Raw genomic sequence first — 24350 nt, 5'->3', positions numbered from 1 at the left:
ATTTGTATATTTTTAAATTAACTTTCTTTAAATGCTTATCTTATTGTTATTAAACTCTATATATTTTTAAATTAAGTTGAAGATCATTTTCTGACTGTTTTAAGAGGACGTCTCACCCGCATGTGTTGTCTCTGTCTTACAAGTACGTAACATTGCAAAAACTGTTTTGCGCGGGAAAGAACCGAGAAAGCTACAGTTATAACTAAGAAACAAAATGTTCACCACATAAAAAGGAGAATTTTGTCTGTGCAATATCGTTTTTATTTTTTTGATATCAGAACTACAAAAAAAGTTATTCATGCTTAAAAAACACAAAATTAATATACTATAAAACAATAAGAATTTTTTTTGTATAAGTGATATCAAAAAAATAAAAACGATATTGCACAGACAAAATTCTCCTTTTTATGTGGTGAAAATTTTGTTTCTTAGTTATAACTGTATCTTTCTCGGTTCTTTCCCGCACGAAACAGTTTTTGCAATGTTACGCACTTGTAAGACGGAGACAACAAATGCGGGTGTAACGTCCTCTTAATGCACATCTATAAAATACTTAATACACAAGCTATTCTAGTTGTTTGAACTTGGAACAGAAAAAAATTTTGATAGCAGAAAAATTAATTTTTTACCCTTGCTATTACCATTGTTTAAATTTATAATTGTTATTTATCATCTAATATATTATGTATATTAAAATCTCGAGAGGTTAATTTCTGGACAAATAAAATTCTATAATTTTTTTGCTTTGTTTTTATAATCATGCTATTGTTGAAAAATGTTCACCCTAGAATCGTGTCTAAGCCTTACAATTTTATGAGTAATTTTTATTTGATTTTTTGTGGATAAATTAATAATTATAAAAAAAAATTAAAGATTAAAATATACCCAATAAAAAAATTAAATATTTTTACAAACTAATTATTTTTAATTTGAGCTCTTTAAAACATAATATCATACTAATTATGAATAAATAATTTATAATGGTTGTATTATATTAAAAATGGCACATTTTCAGGCCCATTAGTTTTGAAAACTTGGTTAGTTTTATAATATTTCCTATTTAGTTTAAAAAAAAAAAATTATTGTGTTAACATCTGCCTACCTATTATTAATTTCATTTCTGCTATTTTCCATAATTTTTCCTTGCAAACAATAAATCTAGACCAAAGAAGTTCTTATTAAAATTTATATATCTACATCTAGTAATTGTTGATATGGTGTTCTAACTGATTCTGGTTCAACGGTAGTTACATTAATTGCTGGTGACATTGTTGCTCTTTGTTGACCTCTACTTTTTTCGGTTTCCTTAAATTTGTTTTCTAGATATCTATCTACTAGAGGTCCTTCATAATCTTCTGGAAAACTTGGTTTTGATGGTATTATATATTTATATAAGCGTTCATTGAGCACATAGAGTTGAGCTGTAGTATCACATTTTACATTAAACCACCAGTCACATGTCAGTGATACTTGATTAAATATAGTCCCATTTGGGCACAAAAATGATGCTTGACCACCATTTAAGTCACAGTAATGCCACACCTAGAAAAAAAAACAATGAAATTGTAATTTTTCATTTATAAGAATATAAGTAATATAAATTATGCGCTATTTGAAATAATATATTTTATTTTATTTTTACTTTTATCATAATATTTTAATTGACAAAATATTATTATTTATTATAGCAATGATGTTGATAAAATAATTTGTTAGTACATGTGTTTTATGTTCGAGATAAACATTTTCTATAATCCTTTGTTATTTAAGTTAAGTAGTTAGAGTATAGTTCGAAAAAAAAGTTTTTAAGGATAATTATTTAAGTATTTATCCAAAAAAAAAAAAGTGAAAATTATAACTTACACATGAATTTGACAAGACCGATTTGAATTTACTGATAATAACTGACACAAATTATAAAAGTATATTCATATTAGGCATGATACAATATTTTTTAAATAGTTAAATATTAATAATTATGGTAAATATTGAGGTTATAGATTTTCAACTTTGTGGTCATTGATTCTCTAAATAGTTTTCAATAATCAACTGATAGATATCGAAAATTTCTGGTAATTATAGAATATATTGTTTATGGCACTGATAATTCTAATAGGTCATCATCTATATTATGATTATGAGTTATACAACCTATCATTATACATAAAAAGTTAACATAGACATCTTGTCACCTACCCATTAATTTTTTATTTTGAAAGATCCTTATTGCAAACGGACGAGTGTTTTTTAAATTCTGATTCACTAAGCAAGTTTGAAATGTTAAAAACATACAGGTCACATGTTGTATATGTTGCATACAAATGTATTTAATAATAACGACTCTATGGGTTAAAGTATGCCCAATGTAGTAATATACAGCGGCGGAGCAATGATTATGAAATGAGGAAGGGGTTAAGTATTAATTAAAATAAGTTTTTTTATAGTTTTCGTAAATAAATAATACATTAACTAGGGACAAATATTTCAAATGAAGGGGGGAGGGGTAAATGTCCAAACCCCCTGGTACGTCACTGGTAATCTACATATATGATGACATGCAGAAAAAATATAATCGATATAAAATAACGTTAAGTACTTGGCACAGCGTTTCTGGATCTCCGAAAAAACCTTTGTATCTTTGAGTTTTGCAATCAAAACTAGTCTTGGGTATAACTGAGAGTGTTGGATAATCTACACCAGGTCTTCCCGGATTCCCTACGTCACCAGTATCATCATATTCATCAATTGGATCTGGACGGTATTCCGGCTTAGGTTTCTTCGGTCGCAGTGGTCTAGTCTGTTGTTCATCTGCTTCGTTTTGCAATAACTGTAACACAGCCGATAAAGTCTGTATACTGGAACCGATGTTGTCGGCCGTAATTTTGTTTGAAAGACGATTTCCCAAATCGTAACCGTCTAACAGTTCGTTGAGTGCACTGTATTTGTCTGTCGTCGTGGTTGTAGTGACTGGTGTTGTTGGTCTTTTCGGCTTTGGCCTTCTCTGTTTTTTCGTCTTGGTTGTAAACCGCAATTGTTCTTGTTTTTCTGGATATGAATTTGAAGTTGGCGGTATTGTCGGTAAAAATCCAGCATGATTGCCGTGTTTAATAGCAATTGGACTGGATTGAATAATCGGTTTGGGGCTTGTTTGACTTAAATCGTAATAATAATTGTACGAGTTGTCTGTCTGGTGGATGACATACGGCATTGCAGTCGTCGTTGCTATTACAATAGGCCTTTTAATTTTTGGAGAGCTTGGAAATCTCAGATATCCTGCAGGCGTAGCGTGTTGTTGTTGTTGACGCACTTGTTGATGATTTGATATCTGATAATTATGTTGATGCTGCTGGGTAGAGGGCTGTTGTTTTTGCTGCAGTTCTCTCTCATTTTGAAAATAAAAGTTATTCGTCTGTGAAGGTCTAGGCGAGTTTGAATTTAAATTAGGGTTTTGATATTGATATGGCATGTCATTTTGGTCGTTGTTACCGACCACATAATACGTCACATAAGGAATTAGGCGTCGGAATCGTTCGGCAGTTGACAATGATGTTTCACTTGCATTTTGGTTATTGGTTAACAATTTTTGATTTATCGTGTCTGCAATAAAATAAAATTTAATATTTTATTTTGGCATTGTAATCATTTTAATTGGTAGTTTTTACCTATTGGTCATTCTTAAATAATAATATTTTTTTTTGTATTTCAAGCACTACACGAACAAATAATAAATTTTAAGTTTCCTAATCTATCTAAATATGGTACCTATTTTTTTAATACTATTATTATAGGTGACCATTTCACAATTGGTTCACGAAAGGAATTTCGAGTCACTCGCTATTCACAATTGTCCACAAATCGTGATTAGAAAATCTCTTATATTTATCCAACTGTTGCCCACTGCGGTAAATGTAAATGACTATTTAAGGCTTATATTATATTATATTATGTGTATTATTTAAATACAAGTATTTGTAATTCCGACAGCTGACACATGTAATATTTAAACGTATTCTTATAGTATGTTCTTAAAATTAACCTTGTGAGACGTTTTTAACAATATGTAAAAGGGAAATCACATCATGTGTGTACTTTATGGTGTTATTATTACGAATGGAATTAACTTCAACGAACCGTATCGATCTTATGAAATTATTTTAATTTAACTGTAATAATTAGCATCATTAAGTGCTATATTGTTATCATTATTATTACATTATAACATTATATTTTGCCTAGCATCGATTTCCATAATGTTTTGATTTAAATTTTAAACTATATTTGTTATAAAACTGTAAGTAAATATATTTTTTATCATTACCATAGTTTATTATGTTTGTAAAGTATAGTCAAATATTTTTATTATATCACAAAATACGGTTTCCAGAGAAAGTGCGGTCGATTCGTCCATATGTGTCTTGAATTTGTAATTAATCACGACTATCGTGTTTTATACTAGTGATGATTTCTGGTCATTCTTTTTATGTACTTACACTTCAATTTTTTGTTATGGAATGATATTTATAAGTAATGAAAAAAATACACGCTGAACTGGAAATATAACTAGCAGTGTATAATAAAATATAGGTGTCTTCCTATATTGGATCTTGCATAACTGCAAATTACATTTGTGAATAGGTCTAACACACTTTAATGCAATAATATTATTTTTCAGTGTGATTTTCTTATTTTCGCACCATGTTATTCCTCTTGTGTAACTCTCCAAACAAAACATTGAGTAATTTATAATTTATCTTATTATTAAGAGATTCACGTATACGTTGTTTTTATACCTATTGATAGAATTAAAATTATTATGTGAATGTTAAAATGTATTATAATAAAATTGCTATTGTATGTATTCGTATAGTCTGTTATATTTAAAATTCCAGACGGTGTTTTATTGTAAATCCATTCTATGTATATATTATAGAGCTACGTATTTATTTAAATTATTGACAAGTATAATAATATGATTATTTTTTCTCACGAATTATTATTTGAATTTTTTTTTTTACATTATTCTTAATAATTCATCATTCCAATACACATATACAATGAAGTTCCTTTTTAAAGTATACCTACGCGTTTGTTTATGTAATATTTTTTATTATAATCAATTTATAAACGAATTTGATTTTTGGCACGAGCAAAACTGTGGGATAAGGAATGATCATAATATACATATGGGCAATGTATTATGGAAAACAGAACATTTACTTTTAGGGCCTCTAAACGTTTAGTTGTTTATGTGATTCAAATGTTTTTCTTATGTATAGTTGTTATTAATCTATAGCTAGGCTTATGTTTATTGATTTTATGAACCTATTGAATAATAAATTGTAATCTTATTATCTTTTTAGAAACTTAAATGAAAATTAATTTTTGGTTTAAAAATGGTTTTTGTTTACCTGCTTTATGAGATAAAGTAAAATGAATTTTTATTGAATTGTCTGCAGTAGGCATAAATTTATTCGTTTATTTTAAAATATTCTCAAAATAATTCTTATTTATCTTAACTATCTTAGTGTAGTATCCAATTAATAACAGTTTAATTTAGGTACTTATTTATTACACGTTATTAACAATTCCAGTAATACAATATCTACTTTTTTTTTTTAAATATTCAGTGACCAATTTATGTCTAAACATAAGTTATAGATAAAGATTATTTTATTGTTTATGTTCTTTATTAGATCGGTACTTAAATATACATTTATGGTATAGAATATGTGGTATGATATTATTTAAACAATTTTTGTTGTTGGTGATTTATGTTTAGGTTTTAGAAGAAATACTTTTCACTTATTCTTAAATGTAGATATTTATTGAATAAACAACCAGTTTAATGACATGTTATTTGTGCTATAAACTATATAATAGGTTAGTAGAATATCTTGCCTTGGGATCACCATTCAAAATGTACTAAATGTCTGTATAATCCTCTTATTCTAAATGGTGTATTGATCTATTCTTTAAATATATCACCAAGTAAGTCAATTAGCCTGTATGTTCCTACTTTGAAATCATTCATCTTCGAGTAAGGATTTAGTTTTATTGCTTAAAAGTTTTTGGCTGATCTAAAACATATTTTGTTTAAAATTGCATTTGCAAATATAATAAATAAAGTCAATATTTGACTTAAAGGACCGACGTTGTAAAATAAACATGTTGTATAACATATATTATATATATATATACTTTTTAGATGCGATTAGTTTCACGTGTAACATAATTAATAAATATGTATTGCGATAATTTTTATACTTAAAAATAAATGCGTGAGAAATGCGTATCACTTTGTTATTACATATTGCCTCTGATATCCATTTACTTTCTAGTTTTAATTGTTGCACTGGTATTACGATTTGATTCCAGCGGGAGATGTAAGTGTACCCTAGTACCCATATTAAACTTTGTCTCTATTGTGTTTTATCTGTCACTACTTTTACTCATACTTTTACGCTCTAAAAATTATTTAACTATTAACCGGTTTTTAAGTATATAATACGGTTTAATCGTTTTTTTACATTGTTTGTAATGCATAATTGGTATCGGCGTGAGATTAAGTCCTTTGATAATGTGTCACGATCATGACTTTAATCGTAAATAAAACTCAACTGTCTCAACTACTATATTATACAATTTTTGATTTGCAATGTACCATTCTTTAATTACATTTTTTTTAAATATCTATTTAAAATTTTAGTTTTCTATTTTTGTTATAGATTTTCATTGTATACACCTACAACAGTTTAGTTTCGTGTGTGCAAACATTCAATCTTTTTTTTTTATACAGAACTCACTATTTCTAGAACTATTTTAACCTAACCTAACCAAAGCAGGTTTTTTAAATTAATTTAATTAAATTTATTTTAATTTTAAAGCTAAAATTAGAATAAAAGTTAGTTTTTTGGAATTTTATAATTCAAAGACAACAAGAAAATGGTAACTTAAGTTTGATTAGAAGTTAGTTTTTTTCTAGTTTAAAATATAAATGTTACAACAGTAAGGTAGTTCAAAATATTTAAATATGTTAAGTATTACAAAATTAATTACTCTGTGTCTTGTATCTAACTCAAATTATTGGTGAAAATAGAAAAATTATATTGAATACCTGAAAATTTGATGAAATATTTTAACCTTTCAAGTAGGTAAGTATTAACCCTTTTTTCTTGGAAACTTATTTTGATATCATCATTAGAACATAGAAAACAAACTACAAAAATAACAAGTTATGTCTTATTGTTTTTAACAAGTTAATAGATTAAATTATTGTGCCCATTCAATTCAACTATTTAATTAACAAAGTTAATATGAATTAAAACTAGCTAGTTAAGTGACAAAGTTAATATTATTAAAACTAACTAGTTAAGTTACAAAGTTACTTTTTAACTTAAACTATCTATCTAGTTAGTGCTCAGCTTTGATTAGGACTAGGTATATTATTGTTACAAATTATAACGATTAAAAGCATTTACAAAAATGTATAATTTTGATATTATTAATCATTATATTATATCATGTCATAATTTTAAGCGTTTAAAAAACAATCTGAATCTTACGTTATTCAAATTATTGTTCAAATTATTGTTCAACATGTTAGTTAATTGTTGTCTAAAATCGAATTAATAAAATATTTTATATCATACGCTAAGTATTAATTATAATATAATAACAAATATTAAAATTCCACGTACCTGTGTCGATACCGCACACTGCGTTGTAACTCAACAACAGAATACCGTAAAACGTGATACTACTAAGCATGTCCATTGTGCACACAACACTGCTGTACATGCCGCTGCATTCGATCAGAATAACCACTGTCCAAGAACTGAGCAGAGGTCCTCCTCCTCGAAGCTTCGTTGTAGTATATGCTGCGGCTATAGTGAACGGGAAATGGCAAATTCTAAAATAACAAACAATCTATAGAAATGTCCACTGTTATGTAATTGCTCGTCGTGTTATTCAGTATTAATTTAGAATACAATTAAATAGATATAGATTCGTAGGCATAGAATTTTCCAACTATCCAAACGTTCAATAAATCACCTGTTGAATATATTTTATAAAATATGATGAGCGATTTAATATTATTTAATACATTTTGTAAATCGAATATTTGTTTATATATTTTTATTTTGACGCGTATACCTACATATTAATATTATTATGGTTATTACGTAAAAATATTTCGCCAAAGTATTTTTATTTTATATTAAAGCACAAACACTGCACCTTGACATCGTGACCACTGGTGTATGACTATTACGGGATTACATTATTTCTTTAAAATATGCGCAGATTCCCCGACGGTTTTATGATTTTACACTCTCACATAAATTGTATATTTAAATTTAAAATTATACAAATTTGTCGTATGCATTTATGTTTTATTATGGATACGTATTCCTCTTTTCGATTATAAGTTTTATCTTCTGATCATACCATATTTAATATATAAATTCTTAATTGTAATAATAAACTTGTTATAACCTGTAATATGTTGCCACATTTTAAACTATAATAAACGAAAAAAAAACTAAAAGTTTATGCGTACAGCGGGGTTTGATCGAATTACTAGTTAAGATGTGTATTACGCTGTTGAATTTGATTGATAATCTTATTATTTCAATACGGTTACTAGTATTTAACATATAGTTCATACCAGCATTTTCGTCGTACCTAAAATTATTACAGGAACTGGTGCATTATACATACGATCTGAATGTTTCATTTTAGTTTAATAAATTAAAATTAATATTTAAAATAAGTTGTTTTAAATTTAAATATTCAAAATTAAGTATTTATCCAGAACAATAATATTTTATGCGCCGATAAAGCTCTCAGTAAATGATTAGTATTATATAAAAAAATTATTATTTAGACATTTTTACTTTGTTAAGGAAGTTGAGTAAATCAATGCAACAATATAACGTGGTTATTTAAAAAAAAAATGATCTTGTGAATTTTTAATGATAAATTGAAACACTTGTTATTTATGTTATAATCACAAGTGTGTATGTTTTACAAGTAGAGATTTTAAAAGTATATGAAAAACCTGAGCAATTTAATGAATAATGGATCTATGCAATTATATTTGTATATAATATAGCGTTGGTATATTATTTTAGTTTTAAAGTAATTTCTAACATGTTTTTAAAATTTTTTATTAATTTAAAAATGTGCGCTCATTAGTTTTAAATATTATAATAATTGATATTTTATGGTATAGGTCATAGGAATTAAGTATAGTAACTTTATTGTATGGTTGTCTATAACAAATATAACGCTGTGGCTTGTGGTTTGATGCAAGAAGAGCTGATGTTATATTTGAATGCATTTTAGATCATTTGACCAGTGCGCCGCAGTGTCATTAAGATTTGCTTATTTTATTTGTGGTAATATATGGGCAATGTCTCTGATGCAACATTACCAACTTAATACGTTCATTGGCAATTTCGAAATCAATCAATACATTTAATAGTATAATAAATTGCTAAAATTATGTATAATTAAATATGATTATAAGGTTTTAATAAGAAAGTTAAGTTTTTTAGTTATTAAAAAGTGTTAATTTTATAAATGTCATCGATCAAGTATAAATAATAATATTTTTTACAATATCTATTAAAATTCTCAATTTAATGTAGATCCCGTAATGTTATATATAGGTATTCAATTTGCTTGTTATAAAATTAAATTTCTCAAAGATGTTTTTTGACACTTGGCCTTCTTTCACCAAGGTACAGAATAATTTTGATGAAAACAATGTTATAAATTAAAAATATTGCAGAATATTCAAAAGTTTTGTTTGATTTTATTGAATATAATATTAACGTTTTTTATTAGAACAACCATGAATTATGTACCATATTTTTTTCTACGATTTATTTGTATAATACCATATACATGATATGTAATAATATTTTGTATAATATGATGACCACAAATCTTGATTTATTTTATTTTTGAAATATATCATATCAATTGATTCACAGCTTTCACTTGAATAGTTAAATCATAACTCAAAATATAAAATTCAGTAACTAGTGATAATCCGTAATGATTTCTACCTAGTATATTTTAGAAGCTGTTATTATATTATTGTACAATGTATATTTTGAATCCGTGATGCATTTTAATGTACTTCGTTAAAAAAATGATAAATATTGTTGTATGAAAAATGTTTTACGAAAAATAGATAGTTTTATCATTAGTTCCGGTTTTATAAATTAACAGTCGGATCTGGAGGATTTCACTATGATACCTAAGTGTCCATTTCTCTACAAAACACAATCATATTTACGTTAATAAAACGAAAGTAGTTGTTGACAGTGAATAGCTCAATAGATATATAACAAGTATATGTAAACTTAAATAATGTATTAAAATTACCATATATATATGTATATGGACGTAAACACATTTTGTATTATCGATAAAATAAAGTATTAATTATTTTATTAACGTAAGAACTCTTTCTTTCTTTTTTTATATAATTATGTTAATACTTGAATTTGCAACACATCTCTCTGAGTAAGAAATTGATTTAAATATGTAGTGTAAAAAAATTTAAGTATTCATTTTATATATACAAGTAAATGTATAATATAACGATGGTAAATAAAAATTCAGTTTTAATTGTACTTCGGTTCTTATAACCCTTTTGTTGACCTTTCTCATTGAGTGCTTAACATCTTAAATTTTTAATTTTAGTACCACAAATCCTGTAGTAATTTTATTTGATAATTAAAAATCTTCGTCATGCATACCAATATGGGCCAAGATTGACCCAATTTTAATAAATTAAATAAATTATTTTTTATTAATAAATATTATTAAAGTAATCAATTATCCACATTGAAAGAAATCCTTACTATGAAACTGTTTAAATAAATTTGCTGAAAACAAGTGAACGTTGTAAATTGTAATTACATTTCTAGTATAACTATTATTTGTTAATAAATAAAATTAATTTATTTTGCATAAAATGTTATATAATTAATGTAACCTATGATTATTTTGATTTTTTAAATAAAGATATCAAATATTTTGGAAATGGTATGGTAAATGAGGAATGTTTAGGGCCCAAGTTTTTCATAGATCTGCTTCATTTAGAACTTATTTAATACTATTGGGCGATTTACATATATGTTTTTATTTTTCTATAAATCTCTTTTCTTAAAAAAATCTAGCTTCCTCTTAAATTACACATTTGTCTTTAATTGTGTGTCTGTGTAATCTATTATTGAAATCCGTGATAATAAACCCTATTTTATAACAACCTGTTTGTCTGTTGTCGAATCTTAACTAGAATGTGTTTATATAATATTTAATGTTTAGTTGAACTTTTAAAAATCCATATATAAAACTACTTTTTCCTTGTACACACGTCTTTTCTCTTGTGGTTCATAAATATTTCTATACTCGTATCAGATTATTTTAACTGTCAATTATAAAGGTCTGATAGTTAAATCATAATATCGAATACCTATATAAGAATATATTAAATACATCAAGTCGTTAATGTCAATATATATATATATAATATATATATAGCTTTGTCGCATTACTCTTAAGTCATGTCTCCTATAATGTTTAGAGGGAAAGTTACAAATTAAAACACCTTATATGTTTTGAATATTCAAAATAATTTTTTTTTATACGCCTAATAAAAAAAAAAAAAAAAAACGTCATTACCCGAGTACTTTTTTATGTAGGTATTATGTGCATTTAAATCACAATAAAACGTCTGTCGAACATTATCGTGTTGAAGGGATCATTAAATATATATATATATATACAAAGCCATATAGGAATACAATATTATGTTCATCCGTTTGTCCTCCATCGGAGCAAAGGTTAACCCACGGGGAAAACAATAGATGTTATACGTCATGCACGGATCACCGCGCGATGTGCCTTAATGCCTTGTAAAATTACAAGAGTATAATATTATTACGATTATTATACTATTATAGTATATCGTGTGATCGAGTTGTATAAAAATAAGAACAAGGACGACTAGATTTTATATTGCATTGTGACAATATGCATTCGAGGTAAAGCCAATGGTCCCTAACAATAATATTGTGCATATCACGTATTGGACGAATTAAATACAAAACATTTGAGCGAAAACCAGTTCGATCGAAGTATCGTATGAACAACTGTATAGGTATGCAATATATTTATTGTCATTACACAGGTGGTCTTTAATTCAAGTGCACGCCTATACGGCTATCCATGATATTATTATATGATGTATACGGTTATAAAGTTCAACGTACCTCCATATTATATTTTGACAATTATCCAATAGCGATATTATATTATTGATTCGAGACCGTGTATAATGATTAATGATCGACGACGACTGATCATCAAATGACAATATAATATTATATGACATTTTCGTCACGCGTCGAAAACAACGTGTATGAGACTTGATTCGATGATATTTGGCACGTGCAGACGACGAATATACCGTGAGTCGTGACTGCTGGATATCACAGAAAATAGTTTTTCTTAAAATATTGATTTCGTCCGCGGCACCGAATACTACCTATACCGCGAGTCGTGACTACAGGATAATATCGTATATAAAACAGTTTTTCTTGAAAAATATTGATATCGTCCGCAGTGCCGATTCTGCAGCAGTGCTTATAGAAAGTTAGAGTTTACGTATTATGTTATATTATTTCACCTTCGCGTGCCGTGTTTTTTTTTCCTAACGCCGCCTCGTCGCGTCGTGAGCTTTAGGCTCTGAATCCCATTTGTGTTACAAATAAATCAGCACTCCTGTGCCTGCATTCGCCTTCGTTTGCGCGTGTTGTATATTATAAATATAATTGTACGATTATTACATCGATAGCTGTTCGTTTCGTTTCGTAAGATCGATCGACGTTTTTTTTTTTTTTTTAAATGAATAATTTCGTTAATCGCGCATTGCTAGAAATCATCTTGTGCGTGTACCGCGTTTATTTGAACATCTCGATCCGATCACGCGAAAGACCGACCAAACCCTTAACCGGACGTCGTCTCGTGTGCCGTTCTCGTTTCGGAGAAATTATTAATAATTGTGATGAATCGAATTAGCCGATATAATGTTATTATGTCATAACGTGTGTATAACATACGTTAATGGATTATTGAGTAAGACTGAGCAAGTCACAGTGATGCTAAATGCATTATGTTATACGTGGTTATGAATATTATTAATCTCTGTGAGAGATGGTTTATGTATCATACCAGAGATGTGTACACCTACCTGAACAAATCCGACACAAAAACTAGTTTTCAGACGACTTTTTTATATGGCAGCAAAATATTATAAAGTTTAATAGGTTCCCGCTGTATTGAGTGTTTCGTTGCGTCACATATATTTCTCTCGGCGGTATTCGATCTGACTGATTACTCGTGTGCAGGAAAGAAGATGTCGCGTGAAAATTGCTCTCAGGGTGTCATCTCACTGAATATGAGAAGTAAAATCATTAACACTTCATGTGTAAAAAACTGATGCTTGAACGCAAACGTAAAAATACATTTAAAAAAATGTTCGAAGTACCTAAGTTCGCATTTGATTTTTTTTTATGTTTTGTTTACGAGTATTCCAGAAATTGATGAATATCATGAATTGTAATAATTAAACGAAATCATTATATGTACGTAGCCGAGAGTTAACTTTCACGTGAAAATGGCCAACTAAAATGATCTGTGATGTGTGTAATATGTTGTGTGCTGTGTGTGAACAGAATTCCAAGACTCAGTTAATGGCCCGTCTACTTTCGTTTTTCACAATTAATTTAAAATACGCATTTTTATGTTATTATTTTACATAACCGCGTCGAGTCCATCGTGTCCAAGCAAAAATATTACAATCTAAACACTGTTTTTAAAAATTCACAAACATGTCCATATTATATTATATATATATCATTATAAACGAATGAAGAATGATGCGACTGCTAGTATAATAATGATATAGATATACTCATATTACTAGCTGTCTTCGCGGGTTATCGTTTTTCAACTAGATAAAAATACTTCCTAGTGTTGTATCATATACAGGAAGAAAAATTGACATTAAATTAGAGCGAAAGTAATATATGCGTATTATGTATACTGTATATAGTAATAATTATAGTTTGTTTTTTTTTTATCCATTATTCTCAAAACTAGTCTTGACATTGATTTCTGGTCACTTATTAGAATTGCGCCCTTGAGGTGCTTAAACGGTGAAAGTAAATCGGCTATAGTAAAATTATAATTGTTGTTAATTTACTTGATTTTGATTTTTTTTTTCATCGATATTGTTTATCGTGTACATCTGTGTCATATAATGGCGACACTGGTTAAAATTATTATACAATCTCAATTGTCCGAGCAGCGAAGTGTCGTCTGTGTATTTGGATATTATGTTATAATGTTATATATACGTTTTTTAACCAATTTTTATCGCCTGACGTTTCTTTTCGTATATGTTGTATGAGTAAATTTGTTGGCTATCGGGGTATGGAAAGTAGAAATTTAACAAGACAACAGTTGTAGTTACTATTCATTTGAGAATAATTTACGATACCTAATTAAATACATAATAATGACAAATTTCTGTATTTAAGACTTGTGTTATAACTAACGATACTTTTCAAGTATTAATTTTTATACGTTACTTATGCCTGCAAATGTTATGCCAAACTATTAAGTCATTCATGAAAGTCAATCCTAGTATCACAAAAATCTTTACCGTGACATTGTACGAAAACATTAAAAATGAAACTGCAATGTAATGATCGTAATGTAATAACGCAAAAATAAAATATATAATAATGCAACTAAAATAATACAGTTAATATGACTAATAATTTTAACTAAGGCTCGTGCCAATAATTATATTAATTAGTGGAAGATATTAGAAATAAAATGGTGTTTGGTTGAATTATTGAGTTACACTAAAGGATCTGTATATTGTTCTCTACTCTTATAAGAGCTGGAGAATAAGCTACCAGGTATAAATATTAAAATTGCGCTATTACCTTCCTCCTGGTCATCGGAGGGTTCTCGAGGTCGTGATTCGAGAACGATGAAGTACACCGTAACAATAAAATATTAATTATTAAATTATAAAAAATTTAATAAATACAATATAATATATAAAATTATATAAGTATATGAATATTGATGCGCAAGCACCTTACCTTATTCGCAGCTGTGTTTGATATGCAGTTGACGTTATAAGATAAATAAAGGTTTTTTTATTAAACACTCAGATTAAAGAAAAACAACACTGTTAAATTTCGATTTTAAAAAAGAAACGGTCCAGCTGTTGCTCGCAATGTCTGGTGTCGAAAAGTTTTTAGGTGCTTCTGCACTCTTGAGGTTGTTTTAGTGTTGAATGGTGCTCATGCACTTAAGATTGGGGCTCTTGCACTTAAGATGGTGCTCATGCACTTAAGAGTGGTGCTCATGCACTGATAAGAGGAGACGACTTGGTCAAGCCAGCCAGGGTCGCAGGTGGCTCCATCAAAGGCCTCTGCGTTTCTAAAGATTTACCGTTATCCTTGTTAGCAGAGGTCTTCATTGGACCATCCCTTGTCTCTGGCGGCACGCAGGCACACAAAATAGATCAAACGTGCGGCGACACATTGTCGCAACTACGTCTGGGTTCATACGTGACCAAACAATACAGATATAGTTCCTTCCATCAGTGATTAAATAAATTTATTGGGGTTTAATGGTTATTTGCGGGTGACATCTTGACCGTTATTTATTTTATTGGATAACTAAGTAATGTACAATTATGATATGTGAGCATATCATTACAGTAATCTTCTGATCTAAGAAAAAATAAATATTTATGCTACCTATAGCAAACTACTGTATTACTTTTTAATAAAAATTGTAACGTTACCTAATTAGTGACAAAAATAATTGTATGCAAGTATACATAATATATTAATATCAAACATACATTACCTACCTAAATTTTTTAAAATCTTTAAAATCTATTACGCTATGCTAAAACTGAGGCATTGAATTCTAAAATGAGATATATACAACGTAATTAAGAAGGATTTACCTTATGTATATAGTCTCTCAGTTCGTATTTCTGCTCGGAAAATGGATTAGTGTAGGTCGTTGTTACTTGTTTCTAATAAAAAAAAGTAGGTTCGACCTGCATTGGTGACCGACATTGATCGACTGAACTTCTTAAATCATTGACGTTACATCTATTTTCGATATGTAAATAACTGGCGGGGGCACAATATAATATTGTTATTATTATATAGTATTTCGCCAATGCAGTTAATTAAAGACGGAAATCAGGGAGCGTTCTGATTGGCGGAGCTTGTGTCTTTAGGAGGCCCCAGCCCACTGTTGTCTTAGTTTTTATTATTTTAGCTTGAATAATGGGTAAACGGAAAACTGGTACGGTCTTTGTAAATGCGGAATACTGGTACGATCTACAATAGTCAAGGTTTTCTAAACTTAGATCTTAGAATAAGTTATGGTATGAAATATGAATGTATGATTAAGTCTTAGCATTTTCACCCCTTAGTGAAGTAATAGATGGAATGGTTTATTTATATACAACGACACCTGTACAATTGTTACCATAACTAAATTATTTTGAAGAAACTCATGTTAGTGGGAAGTCTGGGAGCCCAATATTTTCTCCCAACTTTTGGAATGTGCATGAAATTACTTTAAATAATGGCAACAGAACAAATAATCCGTAATTTTGGTTAGTAGTTAAATGTATTCAACAAGATGAAGCGACAACGCGGATTGAAAGAACACACAATACTAATAATACCTTAATGCCTAAAAGTTCAAAAAAACAAAATAGGTTGCAAGACAAATTAAGAGATTAATATAGGACAAATTTTAAATAATATAGCTTAGTGTACGAAATAGTTGTTTATATTTATTAACTATTAATTTATTATTGATCATATTATATTATATATTGTATTTATTGTATATTTATTTTAATTATCAACTATTTTGTATGAACTTATTTGTGTGCTTTGTTCATTTTTATTTCTAACATTATTTTTTTGTTTTCAACGTATTATTTAAATTTTACTTGTTTACGATGGTAATGGTAATCTATCAAAACTATGAACAAACATTGTACATTTGTAAATATTTTAGGACCCCTGAAAATTAAGTTTTGAAGAGTACCAGTATTCCGCGTTTTTGATTTCTTTTGTTATAAATTCTATGGAGCGTACCAATATTCCGAGCATCTGAATAATGATTAAGAGAACGCTACACCCGCATGTGTTGTCTCTGTCTTACAAGTACGTAACATAGCAAATTTCACGCTCAGCAAATAATGCTTAGCTCTGTTAGTTTAAAATTTAGAGCGAGTTGACTTCTTATAAAAATTAAAGATAACATTATTATAAAGGGCTTCTCATAGGCTTTTTATTATATTTTAATTTTAAAGCAAGTAATGAGTATTTTAAAATTGTAAATTGTTTGTATATCTTAAAATACTCACTTAAAACTTTAACTTGCTTTAAAATTAAATATAATAAAAAGCCTATGAGAAGCACTTTATAATAATGTTACCTTTAATTTTTATAAGAAGTCAACTCACTCTAAATTTTAAACTAACGGAGCTAAACATTATTTGCTGAGCGTAAAATTTGGTATGTTATCTATTTATATTTGTAGTATGACTATGATCGACATGTTGTTCAGCGATAGTTGTAGTTTCACCAAAAGTTTTTACAAAAGCATTGCAAGTTTTAATTACACATCACCATTTTGTTAACCCAGAAGCTGAAGGCCTATTTACTCTAGAAAATTTAAAACTGTCGTAACACTAAAAGAGGATTTCTACGTTCTGATTCCATAAATTGAGCTGCCATTATGGGAATGTAATGCGTATGAGATTAAAGGACGTGTATTGAACAATTTTCAATGAACATTTAAACACCACATAATTCTTAACTAAACTCAAGTGATTCAAACAATTAGTAATATTATTTCTATCTGATATTTCCAAATATTAGGTCCACAACATTGTATTCAAAGGTGATAACTGCTAAGATTAGACCATGATTGACGATTGTCGTTTGATACGATTGTTCCTTGTTCGAAAATTTGGAACTTCCAAATATTATTAAAACGCTGCGTCGCGAACAGTACAGTCTCGTCATACAGTCGCACTGAACGCTTAGTGTTTATTTTCCGGGCGGAAATTTTCAAATCCATTTTTTTTTACCTGTTCATTTCGGACGGAATTTACAATCTCCCAGTGTGATATATAAATTTGTTATGTTATTCTAACTTAAGGCTATTTTTATGGGAAATATTTTTTCATCTCTGAATCATTTTTATAATTCTATTTCCATAATAAAACTGTACTAAATGTAATTTATATCAATGACTAATGTATTCAAATATTAACAACAATTAAAGTACATCACAAACATTACATTACGGTACCTACATGGCTACATTATTTGTTACATTATATAGTATACAATTCATTGTTTTTTTGTAAGTTATCGAGTAGTACTACCTAAGGCTAATTTTAGATTCTGAGCGGAGCGATGAATGTATTGATTTTACCATGATGTGTGTTTTTTTTTTTTTTTTTTTTTTGTGTCTGTCATCACGTTTTGGGGCAGTAAAAATGCTTCGATTTTTGATTTCAGTACCTCGTTCGATCAGAAAGTGAATCTAGTTGGTACTTTGGGGGGGTCAAAAGTAAAAAATTCTTAATACTTTTCTAAATAATTGAGAAAAACAAACTAAAAATTAAGGGAAAAACGGGAAATTTTACGCACACTCATTTTTCGACAAAATCGATTTTGGTTTTTGATGTAACTTTAAAACAAATGACCATAGATACATGAAATTTTCACCTAATGTTTATATAAGTATATTCTATCCACCATGCAATTTTCAAAAAATTTCGACTTAAGTTGAACTATTCATAGGCATTTCAAATTTTCGATCATTATTAGTTTTTTTTAAATTAATATCGATAAAAATTTATTTGTTAGGCAGAAAAGCTTGAAAATTTAATACAAGGCTCTTAACATATTGTTGCATTAGCAGTTGAAAAATAAAAGAAATTCATAGTCACAATTTTTTTTTATAAGCATTCAAAGTTTGAATTTTGACAAAATACGTAAAAATCACGAAAATTCACAAATTATTTTAAGCTAGAAATTCATAAAAAATTTTCTTTTTAAATCTAAGATTTAAAAATTTAATACAAGATTCCTTACAAGTTTTTCAATCTTTATCACAAATAAAAATTCCACCTGAAATTCAAATTAAATTTTTATGAGCATTTGAAATTTAAATTTTTACAACATTGGATTTTCACTTTTAGCGATTTCCTTATTTTGGTGTAACTCTAAAACAAATTACCACAGATACTTGAAATTTTGACTGAATGTTTATATAGGCGTGTTATATATTTTATAAAATTTTCAAAATATTTAGATTTGTTTTGAGCTGTTTACTGACATTTTAATTTTTCAACTTTATTAGTTTTTTTTTCTATAAATATCGATAAAAATTTATTTGTTCGGTAAAAAAGCTTGAAAATTTAATACAAGGCTTCTAACACATTGTAACAATAGAAGATAAAAAATATTAAAAATTTGTAGGCACAATTTTTTTTTATAAGCATTTAAAGTTCAAATTTTGACTAAATACGTAAAAATTACGGCAATGTTCAAATTATCTTAGATAGAAATTCATAAAAGTTTTTCTTTTTAATTCTAAGATTTGAAAATTTAATACAAGGCTCTTAACATATTTTTACAATAGAAGTTGAAAAATAAAAGAAATACATAGTCACAATTTTTTTTTTATAAGTATTCAAAGTTTAAATTTTTACAACATATATTATGTAAAAATCACGAAAATTCGTAAATTATTTTATGCTAGAAATTCATAAAAAATTTTCCTTTTATATCTAAGATTGGAAAATTTAATACAAGGCTCATTATATATTTTTACAATAGCAATTGAAAAATAAAAGAAATATATAGTCACAATTTTTTTTTATAAGCATTTAAAGTTCAAATTTTGACTAAATACGTAAAAATTACGGCAATATTCAAATTATCTTAGATAGAAATTCATAAAAGTTTTTTTTTTTTAATTCTAAGATTTGAAAATTTAATACAATGCTCCTAACATATTTTTACAATAGAAGTTAAAAAATAAAAGAAATACATAGTCACAAATTTTTTTTATAAGCATTCAAAGTTTGAATTTTTACAACATATTATGTAAAAATCACGAAAATTCGTAAATTATTTTGTGCTAGAAATTCATAAAAAATTTTCCTTTTATATCTAAGATTTGAAAATTTAATATAAGGCTCATTATAAATTTGTACAATAGCTATTGAAAAATAAAAGAAATATATAGTCACAATTTTTTTTTACAAGCATTCAAAGTTTGAATTTTGACAACATATGTAAAAATCACGAAAATTCGCAAATTATTTCAAACTAGAAATTCATAAAAATTTTTCTTTTTAAAACTAAGATTTGAAAATTTTTAATGATCTATAATATATCCTAGACAGATAAACCGTCTTCGCTCAGAATCGTTTTTCGTATACAATGATGTAATATCATTGGATTCAAATTTAATTCCATCCATTACAGTAACCCACTTGTAACCTACTGTACAGCAGAGCGACATACACGACTTACCTGCTTTTTTTAATCATGACTTTATTCCGAATGTTTCGATGAATTTACAAATTTGAAAATAAACTTATACTTACTCTTACTTATAAAATAAAATTCTAAAACTTATAATCGGTCCGGTATAAATTATGTAAAATAGGGTAGCTATAGCTTTACATTTATATGCGAACAAAATAATATACATTTCACTTATTCATTTTTGCAAATCAGTTAATAACACCATTCGGTGGTATTTCCTCATTAATATGCTAAATTGTAATCCACATATGCGTCTGTTTTTCCATTCTCTAGTGGTACTACTTTTTACAATCCATTCAAGCTTAAAAAAATAAATAGTAAATTAATTGAAAATTGTATTATATGCGTGTGTTATTAAAAAATTACATATTATTAAAATTAAAACATTCAAATACCATGGATCAAACTCACATTTAGTTACTTAGAAGACTCGATAATATGGTTTTAAAGTTTGTTAACTATCGCTGTAATATATTACGTATTATAATTTATAGTTACAGTTTAAGGGGGTAGTCATTCCTTCCCACGAGTTCGCCAGTAGATTTGTCCGATTTGGGAAGGAAAACTATTCTGTACTTTTGAGAAGTATGAATATTTTTATAATACAATAATTATAGCTGTATAAATTTCGTTTCCCTCTCAATACTTATAATTTTGTGTAATATAGAAATAGAATAAATATGGTTATAACCAATTATAAACTTTATCTTCATTTTTTCCTGTATATCTAAATTGTGGACCTTAAATGTAAAATAATTATACATCTAAACTTTTATTGATACAATAATTTACAGTAGTTAAATGATATGTTCGTTGTTACATGTATTAGTTGCCTACTACTCGTATAAATATTAACCACACCTACAACCCAATATACACCCATGGAATTATGTCCGTGTTCTTCGTATCGCTTGTTAAATACGGCTAAGTCTTAAATAATTGGAATGTTATGCTGTTCATTCATGTATAATAAGGCGTAACTCATAAAGCTTTTATATCATGTCGTTAAGTTGACTTGAAACTGTGATCGAATAAACGTTGCACATTGCACGTGCATAGGAAATTAAATACTTTTAAATGTTTAAGGTCAATCGTTCGTTGAGTGATACGTATATTATTATTACTGTATCAGATGGAAAAGATACAATCTTTACGTAGCCCATTGAGGCATGACACACTTGTTCTAAATATACAATTTTAATTATTGTAATTTTATATTTATACCTCCGTTTATTATATTTATACTTTTTTATTCATGTTATGTAATTTAGATATACTGTATAGTTATGTAATATGAATGTCACCTAGCTCTTAAATTCTAAAATACAATACAGTAAGTCAAGAAAAAAACGAAATTACAAAGCTGATACATTTATATTTTAGATAGATTTCATTGCATTGATATTATGTTTTGTTTATTATTGCTCTATATGTTTGTTTGATTGTAATTTTACTGTGGGAAAATCAAGACCAAATGTATTTAATATGATTTATGGCCATTAATTGCATTTGAATGTTACTTGATGAAACTTTTCGTAATATTTCTTTGTAGTTATAATTGTACTGAAAAAACTGCTTAAACTTTACCTTGGCATTTAAAATGTGTACGCACAAACATACATCAGTATCTACATTAAGTATCATTGAAAATTAATTTTCTATTATAATATATAGTTTATACAAATTTTACAAATTTACAAAGTCTTAATGTGATTTGTATTGTTGGTAAAGTAATATCGAGACCTAACTAATGCCGTATATGTAATACGCATATATAGATGATACGAAGGTAAAATGATTACAGTTTGAATTTTGTATTATAATTGTTGTTGTTGGCTGGTGAATCCGACCCTGACTCACATAATGATAAGTGTATGTATTGTACATGTATGAAATGTGAATAGAATTGGTTAATTTAATAAGTAGGTTCAGAATAAATATATTCATTACCTATACCTAATGTCTCAAGATGTTATTGTATTTTGAGTTTATTTACCTGTGTAATTAAAAACGTATTGCTCGCTTATTTCATCGATATAATATTATCGTATAAATTCTCTACTATAAGTATAAAAATTCGTCACTGATTTCTTCTTAAATTTCGATATACTCGCATCTAGCAGTCGTACTGCTGGATGATAGTTATTGGCTATTTTTTAACTCTTAAAAAAAAACTTTTTTGAATCGTTGTTCTTGGGCTATATGGATTTATATACAGCTATAACCAAACGTAGATTGAACAAACACATGACATATATACTCGGTCAAAGTAGGCGCATTTGCCCGGAGCACTGGGAAGCGTGGGAAGGGTCTGTGGGACTTTTGAACCGGATATAGCCCACTAACTTAAAATTATAAAATATTATGAATCGAATATAGATATGTATATTTACTGCAGAAATTGGATTTATTTTAAACCTTATTCTTAAATAAGACTTGTTGACTGTTGTTCATTAATTTATTGAATTCATTTTTGTTAAAATTTGAATTCGTCGCAGAAGGCAGAATAAATTAATATGGTCCAATGTATATCTAATGACGTCTTAGTCATATAAATTTTAAGCATACTCAAATTGCGGTTAATGTATTGCTATAGATTTAATTATTTGAACTAAACACAACACTTAAAAAAAACTTACGCACCAATCGAATATTAAAATAATTAACATATTTATTATAACATTGGTAGTTAAAAGTACAGCTAAAAAAAATTTTGACCTAAAACTCGTGCCGTTCCGTGTTACTTACACAATCCCCACTGATTCTGCGGATCCCATACGGTCACGACATCGTCCAAGAGCTAAGACATTATTTCTGCTAAAAATTTCATGAACTGTAATATTAACGTTAAAAAAACATGTGATGTTCATGTAATAATTCGGGGGTTTCATAACAGTATTTCATATGTTGTTTAGCTTTCCATGTAGGTTCGAATAAATATATTATTATCGTTGAAAAATTTTGATCGCCAATATCGATAAGTGATAAATATGCTTATATTTGGGCAATGATGCTTTTTCTAAAACCGTCTGTTGTTTTCAAAAATAAATTATGTGATTTCAAAATCTATATGTCAAATATCTCATATATAGATTCGCAGCCTTTGCCTACGATTACTTTTTCACGTTCGAGCCGTAGCCTTGTACAGTAATCTGAGTGTAATCGGTTCGCGTGTATTCGGTGTACGCTTTTACTTACCTATTTATAAGATAAATCGATACCGCCGGCCGATACACACGACTAATCGAACTACGAAGACACACTGGCGATTAACATAATTATATTACGAGTGCACCGCGATAGTATATCGATTTATTAATCGAGTACTGTTGTATCGGGATTGTAAAAACAAGAAAATTATTGTTATTTTATATCGGTGACCTCAGCAAAGGTTATACCGGCCATGGGTCTGTGGTCTGCTGCAGATGGTCGGCGAGAGCGCGATCGTGTGAAACGTAAAGTGCGTGTACCGTATAGTATATGGTATGTGCTATATTAATTGATGACTCGGCCGTAGTAAACTGCATATACAGCCGCGTATAAGTATTGTACGAAATTATACAATTTTGTAAACATTTAATGTTTTTAATAATCTGTAAATGATTAATCACCAAATTTTACGAGTAATGT

General features: G+C 27.9%; 2 protein-coding genes across 2 annotated transcripts in view; one reads left to right on the top strand and one right to left on the bottom strand.

Annotated features, from left to right (window-relative positions):
• The window catches only part of qin (tudor domain-containing protein qin), a 62149-nt gene that overhangs the window by 6344 nt on the left and 31455 nt on the right, over window positions 1-24350 (top strand). The window lies entirely within an intron of this gene.
• Window positions 258-16171, bottom strand: LOC107162814 (uncharacterized). Its single transcript, XM_015509856.2, has 4 exons — window positions 16082-16171; window positions 7698-7909; window positions 2597-3597; window positions 258-1542 (listed from the first exon to the last, which is right to left on the bottom strand). The coding sequence occupies exons 2-4, from the start codon at window positions 7795-7797 to the stop codon at window positions 1186-1188; spliced, it is 1458 nt and encodes a 485-aa protein (XP_015365342.2). The 5' UTR covers window positions 7798-7909; window positions 16082-16171; the 3' UTR covers window positions 258-1185.

This window comes from Diuraphis noxia, unplaced genomic scaffold (assembly GCF_037042655.1).
Source record: "Diuraphis noxia isolate RWA-SAM2 unplaced genomic scaffold, SU_Dnox_SAM2 contig0004, whole genome shotgun sequence".
Taxonomy (NCBI): Eukaryota; Metazoa; Arthropoda; class Insecta; order Hemiptera; family Aphididae; genus Diuraphis; species Diuraphis noxia.
This window is presented reverse-complemented; position numbering and strand designations above follow the sequence as displayed.